Below are 15,780 nucleotides of genomic sequence, written 5' to 3'. Positions count from 1 at the left end.
ATATACTGACCAAGCAAATCTCACCTGCATGTGTTAGTATACATCCCAACCAAGGTCCTCCAGTTCTGTGCTGGACTGGGGAGCCCACATTGGCAGATTAACAGTTGAGTGAGTTTGGTCTGCTTGGGACGAGTTCCTCCACATAAACATGCAGGAGTTAATGGCCATCTACAAACCTCTGAGGTTTTTCTTCAAGAAATAAAAGGCCTTACTATTCAAGTATCAATGGACAACACAACCACTATGTTTTATAAATATAAACAAGGAGCATGGGCTGTTTACACTGATACCACTTGGAAGCTGAAGCTAGTGCAAAATGTGGCTACGCACTTATTAGGTGGAGTTTTATGCTTTATGATATGAGTTGGATGCCAGTCAGTTTCTGGATGAAACTTATGCTGGAGTGTTAATTTACAATACCGTAAAGAAAGTATTCTACCAGGTCTACATACCGAGTAGAATCGAAGAGATTTTCCAAATCAGCGCTACAACATCTGTCACCATCAAAATCTCAGATTCTTACTATTCATGACAGCTTATTACACCTTAACAAATTAGGGCTTTGATTAAGCTCTCTGCAAATACCCTTAGGAGCCATCTCATCCCCTTGTACTTGGATCCTCAGTGTTCTCTCACCCAGTGGTAAAGAGATTTATGAAAGATTTAACAAAAGTTTTTCCTCCAGTAAAAGATCCTGTTACAGTTTGGGATTTAAATCTAGTTCTGTTAGGGCTTGTGTGCTCACGCTTCAAACCCTGGGTCATATGCTCTTTTCCATCTTGCATTTAGGCAACTTTCCTGGTGACAAGAACTTTGGATAGGGGAGTTGCATTGGTGGCAGGTCTTCCATACACAATTTCCCACAAGAACAAGGTTTCCATAAAATCACGCCCCAAGTTTCTATCTAAAGTGGCTTCAGAGTTTTATTTAAACCAGATCATTGACTTTTTTCAAAAGCCACATTCTGATAAAGGGTAACAGAGGTTACATTAATTAGAAAGTACTCTATGCACATCTATTTTGACAAACTAAAGACTTCAGAAAGTCTTCTATATTGGTTGTAGCTCATCGAGAAAGTCAAGGGTGACACTATCTCTGCACAAAGAATCTCCAGTTGGATCTCCCCGTGAGACTTTATCAGCTGGTTGGTAAAACCCCACCTGATAAAATAATTTCTCATTCAATAAGAGCTCAATTCACTCCGGTGGTCTCTCTCAGGAACCTACTGTTTTGAGGCACTTGAGAAGTAACAATGTGACCTTCTGTCCACACATTCACTCAGCACTATGCCATTTCACAGGCTTGCAGAGATGATGCCGTCTTTGGTAGAACTGTGCTTCATTTTCTGTTTAACAGGTCACTGCTTGGGAGTCACCAACAGTTGAACATACAAATATAGATACAATATATCAGACAATCACTCGAAGAACCTGTTGCATGTATCGTAACTGTGGTTACTTTTGAGATGTATAGTCCATACATATATTCCATAACCAGCCCTCCATTCCCACTACTGTAGAGTCTTTCATCATTGAGTCTGCTGGTGATGAGAGAATTGAGAGTGGTTGGAATGATCCCATCCCTTATGCCCTTGGTTTGGAAGCACAGTGACATGCAGGGTGCATGCACCACCCTAGTCTCCGGCTCAAGCGCATTGGGTTTGCACCCATCAGCAGTGGACTATATATGTATATATGAACAATACGTCTTGAAGAACCACAGTTTCTGTGCAGGTAAGTATCTGTTTTTCCTCCTCGGCTTTTCTATGATGCTCATGACTGTAGTATGAATACTTCATGACCATTAATGAATTTATCTTCACAAACCCCTGTGAGATCAGGGAATGATTTTCTGATGGGGAAATGGAGGTACAGAGGGATTAAAATGAAAAGTATTCTCTGAGTTTAGGTGCCCAATTTGAGGTGCTTAGCACCTGATTCTTCAGTGTTCTTAGCATTGTATAGCACTTCAGGCACAGCTCCTAGTGACTTCAGTTGCAATTATGAGTGCTTAGCACTTCTGCAAATCACACCTCAGCATATCAAGTTTGAGACCCAGAAAATAAGGAACAGACAATCTGGGTATGTCTGCACAGCAATTAGACATCCATGGCTGGCCCGTGCCAGTTGACTCAGGTTCACAGGGTTCGGACTACGGGGCTGTTTCATTGCAGCCCAAACTGTAGGACCCTGCGAGGTGGAATGGTCCCAGAGATTGGGCTGCAGCCTGAGCCTGGAATTCTGCACTGCAATGAAACAGCACAGGCAGCCCAAGTGAGCTGGCACAGGCCAGCCATGGGTTTTTCTTCACAGTGTAGACATAGCTTAGTGACTACTTGTGAAAAATGTGGTTTATGTGACTTGTCTAGCATCACCCAGGAACTTCGTGACCAAGGCAGGGATATAATCCAAGTCAGCATTCAGCTGCCTTAACCATGAGACTGTTCTTTCTCTTCCTGCAGTCCCCTGCCTCAGTTTCCCTCTTCCTCTACAAGTGAGGCAGAGGGTCCTATCAATAGTCTTCCTCACTATATAACCCTGAGTCATTCCCAGAACATGTCTATCCTGTGCAATGAACAAGGCAAGGGCCTGTGGAAAAAACAGTATGTGATCCTGTAATTAAAGACTGTATCATACTGCATAAGTAAAAGGGGGCTGAATCTTAATTCTGGCATATCTTAACTTTTGACTGTTTGACTTGTCAGCTTTAATGCTCTGTTAATGTAATTTTTGTATGTAATTTCCTCTGTGTTTAGAAAAGCAAACCAGAAAAAATCAAATGCCATTATGTGGTTTATATTGATGTCCACGTGGGTCGTCAGAGTGGGAACTTCTAGATCCATCATGCAGATCTCTGCCATTTGAGCTTCTGGAATAACTAAGAACAGTAATAGGTTGTCATCCTCTATGTGGACACACTGGAGAGGGATGAGAGACACTTTGCCAGAGGGTTTCCCAGACGTTGCTGACAGCAGAGGAGTGGTGAAGCTCAGGGATCTTGGGTTCTGTTCCAGGCTTTGGAATGAGTATTTTCTTGTGGGCACAAACACCTTTCTTTCTCTCTCTCACCTCATCCCACCCCAATCTTGATGCTTTCAGTCCTGGTCCCTCTAACCTGTCCCAGTCCTGTCTCTTTCCTGCATGGGGCTCCTTATCCTAGTCCCCTAGACCTTGCTGTCCCCGTCTGTCTCCACTCCTCACGGTTCTCCATTCTCAATCTCCCTGCCAAGCCAGTCCCAGTTCTCCTCTGCCCCCTAGCTCGTTGGCTGATCTCAGTGTCCTCTCCATCCTTGGACAACTGGCACTCAACCCCTCATCCTCATTTCCGCCACTGGCTCCAGACTCCTTCCTCCCACCAAATCCCAATGACAGTTTCTGTTCCTGTCACTTCTTCCCTCTCTCCTCCATTCCATTTTGATCCTTTGTATTTCTTCCTCTCCCTCACCTCCAGTCAGGCTGTCTCCTGTGAATTCAAGTCAGGTGGCTTCCTCCTCCATGCTGTGTGGGTATTAGACAAGGGCCATTATTGAGAGTACAGTTGAGAGAAGTCCTCCTGTTGTCATTTTTGCTGCCCAGCCCCTCTCCAGCCGAGAATAGCAGCAGTTGCAAGGAAGGTCTAGCTCTGCCCCTGTAATTCTGGTGGAGTATGCTCCGTGCAGATGGTGTATGCAGAGTCTGGTCAGTACTAAGAACTGAGAGGCTCAAGCATGCTTGGTGAGGATGGAATATTCAGGGAGTTTAGCTACTAAAATCTAAATCTCTAGAATTTGTGCAGTTTGTTTTCATAGACTTATAACTTGGCCGAATTTGGATGGATTTTCTCCAGGAGGGCAAAAGGCATATCTCTCACACAATCCCTGCCAAATTTCAGGTACCCACTTCAAAGCCAGCCACTAACACTTTTCATAGACAAAGTTGTCAGAATCTTTTAACATTAATATTATTTTGCCCTTGTCTAGTTCTCAGAAATGACTAAACCGTTCTGACTAAAACGCCAAAAAAAATCAGCATGAAGTAGATACTTAATATGGAAAACTTCAGCACAAATGGTAAAAGTTTGGCAAAGTTTTTTATAAATATCTGAAAACAAGGTCTTTTAATGGGAAGTATTGGCCAACCTTCAAACAGGCAGTGCCACCAGTTCCACTTGTAATATTTGTATGAATTAATTGGTATTTCTGTTTGTACTTGCGTTGTCTTTTGGCAGTCACATATTGAGGGATAGCATCTTGGGGTTGGGATTGAGGGAGTTAAACTGCTTCCTCTCATACAAAATTTTGTAATATGTATCTTCACATTTGCCAAAGCAAATACTTTTATCGGGGAGGGGGGAGGAGAACGGGACCAAACCTACTTTATCTCTAATTTGCAAATTAGGTTTTAAAAGAAATGGGTTTTAAAAGAATTCTTTTACACCAGAAAAAGTGAACCATTAAATTGATTCACTTTTCACAATTGTATAGACTGGCATTTTAATGTGTAGACTGGGCATGTATCAACGTAACTAATAGTTTTCTGTTTGCTCATCATTTTTCTTAAGCACCTAAATTCAGTTCTAAACATATGAAAGCAGAGGACCAATAGTACCAATCTGAGCTAAGGATGACATTGGCAATGCTGTGCAGTGTTTCCCACACTTCTGTTAATGTATTTCAGCCAGCATTTGCACTCCTTTTCTAGTAGTGGACATCTAGAGCCAAAGAATGTGTTTTGCTGAATTTTGTTGGCAAATTAAGAATATTTATTTTTAGATCATTTTTGTATCAGCATAAATTGAGAATAAATTTGAAACCTGAAGTCTCATTAGGGAGCCTTTAAATCCATTTAATCTTCCAACTGCACTAATTCCTTACAGGGAACCTGTTTTATAGTCAAAACATGAAATCCAAAGCACACTTGATTTTTTTAAGCAATTCCTTTTTTAGTTAAGTTTAATTACTTAATAACATAGGATCTTCCAAACTGGATCGAACAGTGGCCCATTGAGTCCTATATGTTATCTCTGACAGTGACTAATATTGGCTGCTTCAGAGAGAGAAAATCTGCAGTAAGCAGTTATGGGGTAACTAGTCCCCAGGGGAGTATACTTCTAGCTCCCAAAAGTTAAAGGTTGGTTTATGCCCTGAAGTTTGAGAGTTTATACACCTTTCAAAATTCTTGTTTAGTTTACCTTTATAACTCAGGATATTCTTGTTACTCATATACATATCTAATCTTGATAAGAGTAGAATCCTGATAAGCTCTTGACCTCAACAATACCTTGAATTGGAAATTCTTATGATGAATGTTGTTCTGTACATAGTAACTGATGTGTTTTTGATGTCCTTTCTTAGAAGCAAGATCAGCTGCAAGATGAAGAGGAAAGAAAGAGCTCCTGGGTTAGTCAGGAGCGACAGAAAACACTGGACAGACTTCGCACGTTTAAACAGGTAACAGAAGTAATGACCACTTTTCACCATCGTGTGGCATTTATTCTTAAAAATACACTTCCGTTATATTCTGGTAATATCCTGAGAGAGAGATCTGTTCTTCTTTAAATACTTAAAGGATTCATTTTGGGAATAGGTGTTAAAATTCCCATACTCTAAGACTTAAGAGGAAATAAGGTACAGCGTTAGATAAAGTTCTTTGAATGTATTGCAGCATAGTTCTGTGCTTAACCTCCATCTTCGCAGTTTCTTTTCTTAGTTATTTAATATTTACAGGAAAATAATCAGGAACTGAAGCTTGGTCTTTCCTTATAGATATAATCCAGGTGCTGTTTTACACATGTATTGGATCATGTGACCTGTTATTTGCATTACCATAGTTCCTAAAAGTCCTTGTCTCAGAGTTTACAGCCTAATACCAGACAACAGACAACAGATGGATGCTGACGAGAATACAAGGAAATGACACAATGTTAACTCCTTTTAATGGTTCCTGGCCTATGCATCTAACTCTGAACAAGTAATAAAATTTCTATTATTAGCAAGAGAATTTCTATTATTAGCAAGAGCAGCAAAGAGTCCTGTGGTACCTTATAGACTAACAGACGTATTGGAGCATGAGCTTTCACCCACGAAGGCTCATGCTCCAATACATCTGTTAGTCTATAAGGTGCCACAGGACTCTTTGCTGCTTTTACAGATCCAGACTAACACGGCTACCCCTCTGATACTATTATTAGCGAGAAATCTTGTTTAGTAGTGATATAAAACTGAGTCTTTCCACCTGAATTGCTTGCAAGGCTGCTAGAAACTTACAGCTTCTATATACTAGTAAATTCACACATTGAAGCAATAGGATATTAATCAAGTAATTAATGGCTACATTATGTATAGTATATCCATATGGATAGAATCTATGTAGTTTTGTAAAATTTTTATGTTTTAAGTCATCTGTGGTAATTTAAAAAAAAATACGCATTGGGCCCAGTTTTCAAAAGCAGCCTTTAATTTCACCTTCAGCAGTTTGTATGAACAGTTGTAATTTGCAAGGACACAAACTAGGGGGGCAAATGTAAGAAGCTAGATTAAGACCACTTTGAAAGCTCATCTTTGACAAAAAATTCTAGTATTTGGAGTACCAATAGAAGAGAACTACTGAAAAGTGTTGAAGATTTTCTTGTTGTCTGAGTAAGTAGTACAATGCTGCATCTGAGACCAGCTCATCGGACCTGATGGCCTGAACATGCTCCAGTGCAACTCATTGGCCTATTTTATGGTGGGGGGGAGAAGGAAGATTGTATTTTTTTTATTATTCAGGAACCATTAATTTAGATGAAGAGCTTGGTTCTTGGAGAAGTATGATGTCTGTCCATTTGCATCCCTGAATTGACTTAAGCACAAAGATTGAGTTGACCAAGACCTCGCAGTGAGACAATAGATCACCCTTGATTTAGAACGTAGGATCTTTCTGCCATTCCGGTTTTTGGTGTAACCAGTAGTCACATAAAGAGGAGAGAAGATGACTGGGATAATCCCAGTGGTGCAGCATTTATAACCTTTTGAGGAATGTGCTTGTCTATCACCACCTGGTATGAGTTAGGGGAGGAGAAGGTGGAAGCTTGCAATATGTGGAAGTCATAATCTGGGAATGATGGATTTACATGTTTGCAAAACTTTAAACTATGACATGGTGTGTGTGTGTGTGTGTGTGTGTGTGTGTGTGTGTGTGTGTGTATACACACACACACACACACGGTACACCACCGTGCTGCCATATGCTGGCACATTTTATTGAAATGTGTTTTTGAAAATGTACTGCAGCGCAAGAGGCCTCCTATGTAATTCCAGTGCAATACAACAGCTAAGTAAAGAACAAAAATATTAAAGTGAGTTTCCTTGTCACAAAGGCAAAATCATCTGATCACATGTTCTTTAGTTTCTAGTATAGTATATTGCATACACTTATCTAATTTTAAATAACTGTTTCCATTTAGCGGTACCCTGGGCAAGTAATACTTAAATCAACCAGACTGCGACTGGCTCATGCAAGAAGTAGTAGTATACCCAGCTCAGTGCCCTGTGTAGATCAACCTCAATCTCTACCAGTAACCACGCAGATCCAAAAGAAAACTGAGGAGGTGGAATCAGGAAAAGTAATCCAGCCTTTCCAAACCCAGGAGCCCAGAAGCTTAGAACAACTTGAAGATAGTTCGTTACCTCCCAGTGGCATTACCTCTGAACTGTCTCATCATACTACTCCTCCTCTTCTTCCCGGTAATGAGCTTCAACCAGATACTGTTACTGTAGTTCCACTTCCGCCTCCTTTGCCGCCGCTGCCGCCACCACCGCCGCCACCACCTCTGCCTATCAAGGAAGACTCTACTGAACCTTTAGAGAAAAGTGACAGCCCTGTTAAACAGGAGAGTGAGGATACAGGAGTCCCACAGTCTACCACTGTCCCATCAGCACATCTTTTTGATAGCAGTCAGTTAGTCAGTGCCAAGAAGAAACTTAAGAAGACAGATCCAGAGGGTTTACAAAGGAGGAGAGGTAATATTTCTGTTTATATTTATTTAAACATAATTAACTGCTAAAGAATGTACTTGTCATTTTGTTTCCTCCTTTTTTGATTGCTGTGTAGAAAAGGGTATGTTGGATTTTATGTATAATTAGCAATGCAACACTTGTTCTAATGCCCTCAACTGAAAAGTTTGGTGATCTCATGTGGTGGGAATTTGTACTGTAGTGTATGCTGTTGATTCAGTTATATATAACTCCACATAAACTACAAATTGCACTTCATGATGCAGTTTTTCAGTTGACAGACATTACATAACAGATGTCTTTAGATCAAATATGGGTGCAAAAACTTATGCTGTATACAAAAATGAAATGAATTGCAGTATTTACCATATCTGTCTCACCCTGCCACCTCTGTGTATCCTTTTTCTTTCCACCAACCCAGTTGGTGTTGGCAGCTTTGAATAAACCACCACAGGTTGCTAGTTAGAAATTAAATAAACATTGAGACATAGGTGATCAATTTTAAAATTTTAGTACTTAATTTTCATTGTTTCCTCTGGGAAGCATGGGAAAATAGTCTTTCCATACCAACTTAGGATGGAATCCTTGCTCCAAGAAGTCAGTAGCAATCTTCCTATTGACTTAAATAGAGCCAGGATTTCACACTTTGTACTTTCACACTTTGTACTTTTCATTTAGCAAAATTTGTTTTCTAAAGTACCTACCTGTTTGGCTGTGTGCCCGTACTGTGATTTTATTAACCTTAACTAAAAGTGTGCTGAGTAGTAGTCAGACATAAGTGAAGCTCCTTTTGTGCCTCATGAACAGAGCTATGGTAGTGACTCCATGGAGCCTTTATTTGCAATACTTATTGTTAATCACCTAACTCCTTCCAAAAAAAAAAAATTTTTTTTTCTTTTGAAATGTCTTGTGGTGAATGAGACCACAGGATATTTTGAGTCTGAAGTATATTCAGTCTATTTTTTTTAATCACATGACAAACATTTTTGTTTTCAAAAAGTGTTGTCCAAATTTGTCCATGACCCAAATCTGTAAAGTTCAAACAGATTGTAAATTAAGTCTGAATGAAACTTAAGCATTTGACCAGCTTATAAATTTTGGGTACAAATCTTTAATTATCTTCATTGTCAAAATTCCGTAGTGTTGCAAGAACTTTTAAATCTCCCGAGACACAAAGGTGTTGTCAGGTGTCTGACATCATGGGCATGTCAGCACAGACTCTTCTTGAGGTTGATCGGTGTGTGGCAAAGGTGAATGTTACTGATATATTGATGCTCCTAACTTCTTATACCATCCACAAAAGAATTCTCTACTATTGTAAGCTCACAAAGGCTCTGATCCTGCAAGGATGTCTGTGTGTGGAAACCCATGCAGCTGGGCAGCTTTCTATTGAAGTCACCTGTGCCCCAGAGCTCTGCCTACATGAAACTCCATGCTTGATTGGGGTCTAATATACCCATGTGTTTCTAGGTGGGATAATCCTTACTCTCTAGAATTCTGTTTTACATTGATTTTAGGGATTGCAAAATCTGTGTGAAATGAAGAGTATAATTACGTTTGTTTAGTATTAATATGGGTTACACTAATGCCTCAGCAGTTAATTCTGTGAGTTTCTGTAACTTTGTCTGTTTTTAACTTCCTTTTGGATTTTTCCAAAAACTTCTTTTGGCCTGAAATTCCTAGTGGTCGGTCTGAAAGGAAACTTTTGGGACAATTGAAGTATATTAGTCCAGCTTAAAGCAGTTTTTTCAATGTTTGGAAAATGTCCTCAACATTTTGATGCATTCAAACTGCTTGGCACACAAAGGTACAACAAATGTGTGTGTATATATAGGATCATTTCTCTTAAGTTAGGTTTAAATATATTTCAGCTACTTTTGGTCAAACTCCAGGAGCATTATTGGGTCTTGTAAGACACTCATGGCCAGATTTAGGGGCAAGTGATCGCCTGGGGTGCCAGGCTCAGGGTGCTGTTTTTGTTGTTAGTGATAAAAGGAAAAATAGAATGTAAAATATTTCAGGTATTCTGTATGTGGATTTGTTTTTCACTAACCTCCTAGAATGTTCCGGACCTTTTTAGAATCTTGTGGCACCTTGCAGACTTCCTGAGAGTGACATTTTCCTTCAACCACCTAGAATGTTGTCAGTTGTGCCCTTGTGGGTAAATAAGTGGAGGGGAGGATGCTGAAGATACTCCTCACCTGGGGTGCCATTCGAACTAGGCCGACCCTGAAAACACTTACAGGTGTCACTCGGTGAAAAATATGAGAGTTGATAGAGCTTGTAACCACTGTCAGTTCTTCACTAAGAGAAGTGCAGCAGTTAACAATATATGCACCGTAGGACTTATTAGTTATAAATTCTGCTTCTAGCCCTCTCTTGGTGAACTCAGTTGCTGAGTACTGTGCACAAGTGTGGACAAGAAGCTACCATACTCCATTTGTGGATAGGCAGCTGAATCAGACCATGCAAATCATAATGGGAACTTTAAAATCAGCACCTCTCCTGTAGCTTTCAGTATTAGCAAACATCAAACCTTCAACCACTGAGATAGAGCTGCAGCACAAGAACCTAATTGTGCCAAAGGCAACCCAGAACTTCCCATCCAGCCAGGTTATGGATAACATACCCCAACAACACCTGAAATTGCCAAAACCACTATGGATCACATCTCATGTCTCTGGCCAGGGAATGGCAAAGTGACTGGACCACATTTACCATTCCAAACAAGTACATTATTACTGACTCAACAAGCCGCCCTCTCATTTCAACCATCCACACAGATTTTAGATCACACTGAACTGCACCTGAACAATCCTTAAAGGTGCAGCTATCATACAATCATAATATCAGGATTAGAAGGGACCTCAGGAGGTCATCTAGTCCAACCCCCTGCTCAAAGCAAGACCAATCCCCAACTAAATCATCCCAGACAGGGCTTTGTCAAGCCTGACCTTAAAAACCCCTAAGGAAGGAGATTCTACCACCTCCCTAGGCAATCCATTCCAGTGCTTCACCACCCTCCTAGTGGAAAAGTTTTTCCTAATATCCAACCTAAACCTCCCCCACTGCAACTTGAGACCATTACTCCTTGTTCAGTCATCAGGTACCACTGAGAACAGTCTAGATCCATCCTCTTTGGAACCCCCTTTCAGGTAGCTGAAAGTAGCTATCAAATTCCCCCTCATTCTTCTCTTCTGCAGACTAAACAATCCCAGTTCCCTCAGCCTCTCCTCATAGGGCATGTGCTCCAGCCCCCTAATCATTTTTGTTGCCCTCTGCTGCACTCTTTCCAATTTTTCCACAACTTTCTTTTAGTGTGGGGCCCAAAACTGGGCACAATACTCCAGATGAGGCCTCACCAATGTCGAATAGAGGGGAATGATTACATTCCTCCATCTGCTGGTAATGCCCCTACTTAAACAGCCCAAAATGCCATTATCCTTCTTGGCAACAAGGACACACTGTTGACTCATATCCAGCTTCTCGTCCACTGTAACCTCTAGATCCTTTTCTGCAGAACTGCTTCCTAGCCATTCAGTCCCTAGTCTGTAGCAGTGCATGGGATTCTTCCATCCTAAGTGCAGGAGTCTGCACTTGTCCTTGTTGAACCTCATCAGGTTTCTTTTGGCCCAATCCTCTAATTTGTCTAGGTCCCTCTGTATCCTATCCCTACCCTCCAGCATATCTACCGCTCCTCCCAGTTTAGTGTAATCTGCAAACTTGCTGAGAGTGCAGTCCACGCCATCCTCCAGATCATTAATGAAGATATTGAACAAAACCGGCCCCAGAACCAACCCTTGAGGCACTCCGCTTGAAACCGGCTGCCAAATAGACATGGAACCGTTGATCACTATCCGTTGAGCCCGACGATCTAGCTAGCTTTCTAACCACCTTATAGACCTTTCATCCAGCCCATACTTATTTAATTTGCGGGCAAGAATACTGTGGGAGACCATAACAAAAGCTTTGCTAAAGTCAAGGAATAACACATCCACTGCTTTCCCCTCATCCACAGACCCAGTTATCTCGTCATAGAAGGCAGTTAGGTTAGTCAGGCAGGACTTGCCCTGGTGAATCCATGCTGACTGTTCCTGATCACTTTCCTCTCCTCTAAGTGCTTCAGAATTGATTCCCTGAGGACCTGCTCCATGATTTTTCCAGGGATTGAGGTGAGGCTGACTGGCCTGTAGTTCCCCAGATCCTTCTCCTTCCCTTTTTTAAAGATGGGTACTACATTGGCCTTTTTCCAGTCATCCAGGACCTCCCCCGATCGCCATGAGTTTTCAAAGATAATGGCCAGTGGCTCTGCACCCACATCCGCCAACTCCTTTAGCACCCTCAGATGCGGCGCATCCGGCCCCATGGACTTGTGCTCGTCCAGTTTTTCTAAATAGTCCCGAACCACTTCTTTCTCCACAGAGGGCTGGTCACCTTCTCCCCATACTGTGCTGCCCAGTGCAGCAGTCTGGGAGCTGACCTTGTTTGTGAAGACAGAGGCAAAAAAATCATTGATTACATTAGCTTTTTCCACATCCTTTGTCACTAGGTTTCCTCCCTCATTCAGTAAGGGGCCCACACTTCCCTTGACTTTTTTCTTGTTGCTAACATACCTGAAGAAACCCTTCTTGTTACTCTTAACATCTCTTGCTAGCTGCAACTCCAAGTGTGATTTGGCCTTCCTGATTTCACTCCTGCATGCCTGAGCAATATTTTTATACTCCTCCCTGGTTATTTGTCCAATCTTCCACTTCTTGTAAGCTGCTTCTTTGCGTTTAAGATCAGCAAGGATTTCACTGTTATGCCAAGGTGGTCGCCTGCCATATTTACTATTCTTTCTACACATTGGGATGTTTTTTTCCTGCAACCTCAGTAAGGATCCTTTAGAATACAACCAGCTCTCCTGGACACCTTTCCCCCTCCATATTATTCTCTCAGGGGATCCTGCCCATCAGTTCCCTGAGGGAGTCAGAGTCCGCTTTTCTGAAGTCCAGGGTCCGTATTCTGCTGCTATCCTTGATGCACAAGTGGAAAACCAAAGACTCCCCTTTTTGTGACTGCAGAGAGACCATCCAAACCTTGAACACATCATAAGCAGATCAGACAATGAGCTTAGAATGTACCCTTATGTGTTTGTCTTTACAAAAATCTGAGCTAGCTTGACCAAATTTGGGCAGATTTTCACGGAGGAGGAGGGACTTCAAAAGGCATATCTCTGACACAAAGCCCAAGGCCCTGCTCCAAAGCATAGAGATGCTAGACTTTTCTTACAAAAAGCTCACTAGGTTTTGTTTTTTTCCATGGACAAAAAACATTTTCCCTCAGTCTTGTTCTCAGAAACACCTAAACCATTTTAGGTGAAATTTTCCATAGAAATTTTGCTTGCGGCAGACACCCGATACGGAAATTATCAACCCAAATGCTTGGTTTAGTAAAGTGAGCAACTGAAAACAGAACCTAATAATGGAAAGCATCAGGCAACATTAATAATAGGGGCTACCAGTCCCATCTTTAATTGCATGTCAGTCACAATTAACTCAAAACAAATTAACTCTCTTAAAAAATCAGTCATGATTAATCACTGTTCTAATCACACTGTTAAACAATAATATCAATTTAAATGTATTATAAATATTTTGGATGTCTCTGTATTTTCAAATATATTGATTTAAATTACAACACAGAATAAAAAATGTACAGTGCTCACTTTATATTATTATTTTTATTACAAATATTTGCTGTATAAAAAGATAAACCAGAGAAATAGTATTTTTCAGTTCCCCTCATACAACTACTGTAGTGTAATCTCTTTATCAGAAAAATGCATCTTAGGTTTGTTTTTTAGTGTGGTTATGTTAAAAAAAAATAAATCTATGTAAAACTTTAGAGCCTACAAGTCCACTCAATCCTATTTCTTTCTCAGTCTCTAAGACAAATGAGTTTGTTTACAGTTACGGAAGATAATGCTGTTGTAGCTGCCATTGCAAGGTATTTACGTGCCAGACATGCTAATCATTCACATGTCCCTTCGTGCTTCGGCCACTATTTCAAAGGACATGCTTCCATGCTGATGACAGTGGTTTAAAAAAAAATTGCATTAATTCAATTTGTGACTGAATTCCTTGGGGGAGAATTGTATGTCTCCTGCTCCATGGTTTTACCCGCATTCTGCTATATATTTTGTGTTATGGTAGTCTCGAAAGATGACCCAGGATATGTTGTTAGAGTTAAGAACATTTTCATTGTAGATTTGACAAAACGCAAAGAAGGTACCAGTATGAGATTTCTAAAGATAGCTATAGCACTGGACCCAAGGTTTAAGAATCTGAAGTGCCTTCCAAAATCTGAGCAGGATGAGGCGTGGAACATGCTATCAGAAGTCTTAAAAGAGCAACACTCCAATTCAGAAACTACAGAACTCGAACCACCAAAAAAAGAAAATGTTCTGTTGGTGGCATCTGACTCAGATGATGAAAATGAACGTGTGTTGGTCCACACTGCTTTGGATCGTTATTGAGCAGAACCTTTCATCAGCATGGAAACATGTCCTCTGGAATAGTGGTTGAAGCATGAAAGGGCATACAAATGTTTAGCATACCTAGCACATAAATACCTTGCAATGCTGGCTACAACAGTGCCATGGGAATGTCTGTTCTCACTTTCAGGTAACATTGTAAATAACAAGCTGGCAGCATTATCTTCCGTAAATGTAAACAAACTTGTTTGTCTTAGCAATTGGTTGAACAAGAAGGAGGACTGAGCGGACTTGTAGGTGCTAAAGTTTTATTTTTGAGTTAAATTATGTAAATTGCACTTTCACAATGAGATTGCTCTACAGTAGTTGTATGAGGTGAATTAATAACTATTTCTTTGGTTTATCTCTTTTACAATGCAATTATTTGTAATAAAAAGATAAAGTTAGCATTGTACACTGTACTGTGTTGTAATTTAAATCAGTATATTTGAAAATGTAGAAAACATCAAAAAATATTTAAATAAATGGTATGCTATTAATAGTGCAATTAAGACTGCGATTAATTGCTATTATTTTTTAATCTCTTGATAAATCAGAATTTTTCAATTGTTTTCCAGCCCTAATAATAATAAAAACAAATTGCACACATTACATTGTGTAATATAATATAAAAACTATAAATCTACCCTCTCCTCTCCAAGAATATCTTTGACTTCTGCATATGCACTCTCCCCACTAATCCATCTCCCATTGGATTTATTTAACATTCCAAACTTCTGAGTAGCTTCTTAGAGCTGAGTATAATGTTGATTTGCCAGAGAAACTTCATCTCTCACTTCCAAATGTGGGGCCCCATCACAGCAAATATATCAATAAATAAAAATGCTTGTCCCAACTCAGGATTGTTGAAATCCACAAATGGATAACAAAGGATGTCATAAAAATGTATTCCACAATACAGTTAGGAGAATTGGGGAGAGTTTTTCAGCTATGGATAAATGTTTTACTTTGGATATGATATGTTGGTACATAGCTAGTTCCCATTGTTGTATTGAAAATACTATGCTGGGTTGTTTTTTTTTTTTGACACACTTTAATCCTGGCCTCCACCTAATTTGTAGATCTGCAAAGCCAGAATCCAGTTGAAATACCATGTTTGTTCCACAGGGGAGTAAAGCTGCAGGTTGACTGTAAAGGGCTTTCACTCTGTGCCTTAACATAGCTAAATTACTGCTCTGCTTGCTTTAATTACAGGGGAAGGGGGCATTTGAGAAGGCTGGGATTAGTACTGTGAAAATCCACTGGCCAAAACCTCTGCATATCAGATTGAAGG

General features: G+C 40.3%; 1 protein-coding gene across 3 annotated transcripts in view; it reads left to right on the top strand.

Moving 5' to 3' along the window:
• JMY (junction mediating and regulatory protein, p53 cofactor) overlaps positions 1–15,780 on the top strand; it is a 152,939-nt gene that overhangs the window by 124,958 nt on the left and 12,201 nt on the right. For 2 of the 3 annotated variants that reach the window (XM_050946892.1, XM_050946890.1), the window contains 2 exons: positions 5,333–5,428; positions 7,423–7,978. In XM_050946892.1, coding sequence (XP_050802849.1) covers positions 5,333–5,428; positions 7,423–7,978 — 652 coding nt within the window. Of the gene's footprint in view, positions 1–1,519; positions 1,734–5,332; positions 5,429–7,422; positions 7,979–15,780 lie in introns of those variants that run through there. The other variant, XR_007773521.1, reaches the window with a different exon arrangement.

Source organism: Gopherus flavomarginatus, chromosome 3 (assembly GCF_025201925.1).
Source record: "Gopherus flavomarginatus isolate rGopFla2 chromosome 3, rGopFla2.mat.asm, whole genome shotgun sequence".
In the NCBI taxonomy this organism is placed as follows: Eukaryota; Metazoa; Chordata; order Testudines; family Testudinidae; genus Gopherus; species Gopherus flavomarginatus.
The sequence above is the reverse complement of the archived record's forward strand: the minus strand, read 5'-3'. Positions and strand labels throughout refer to the sequence as shown.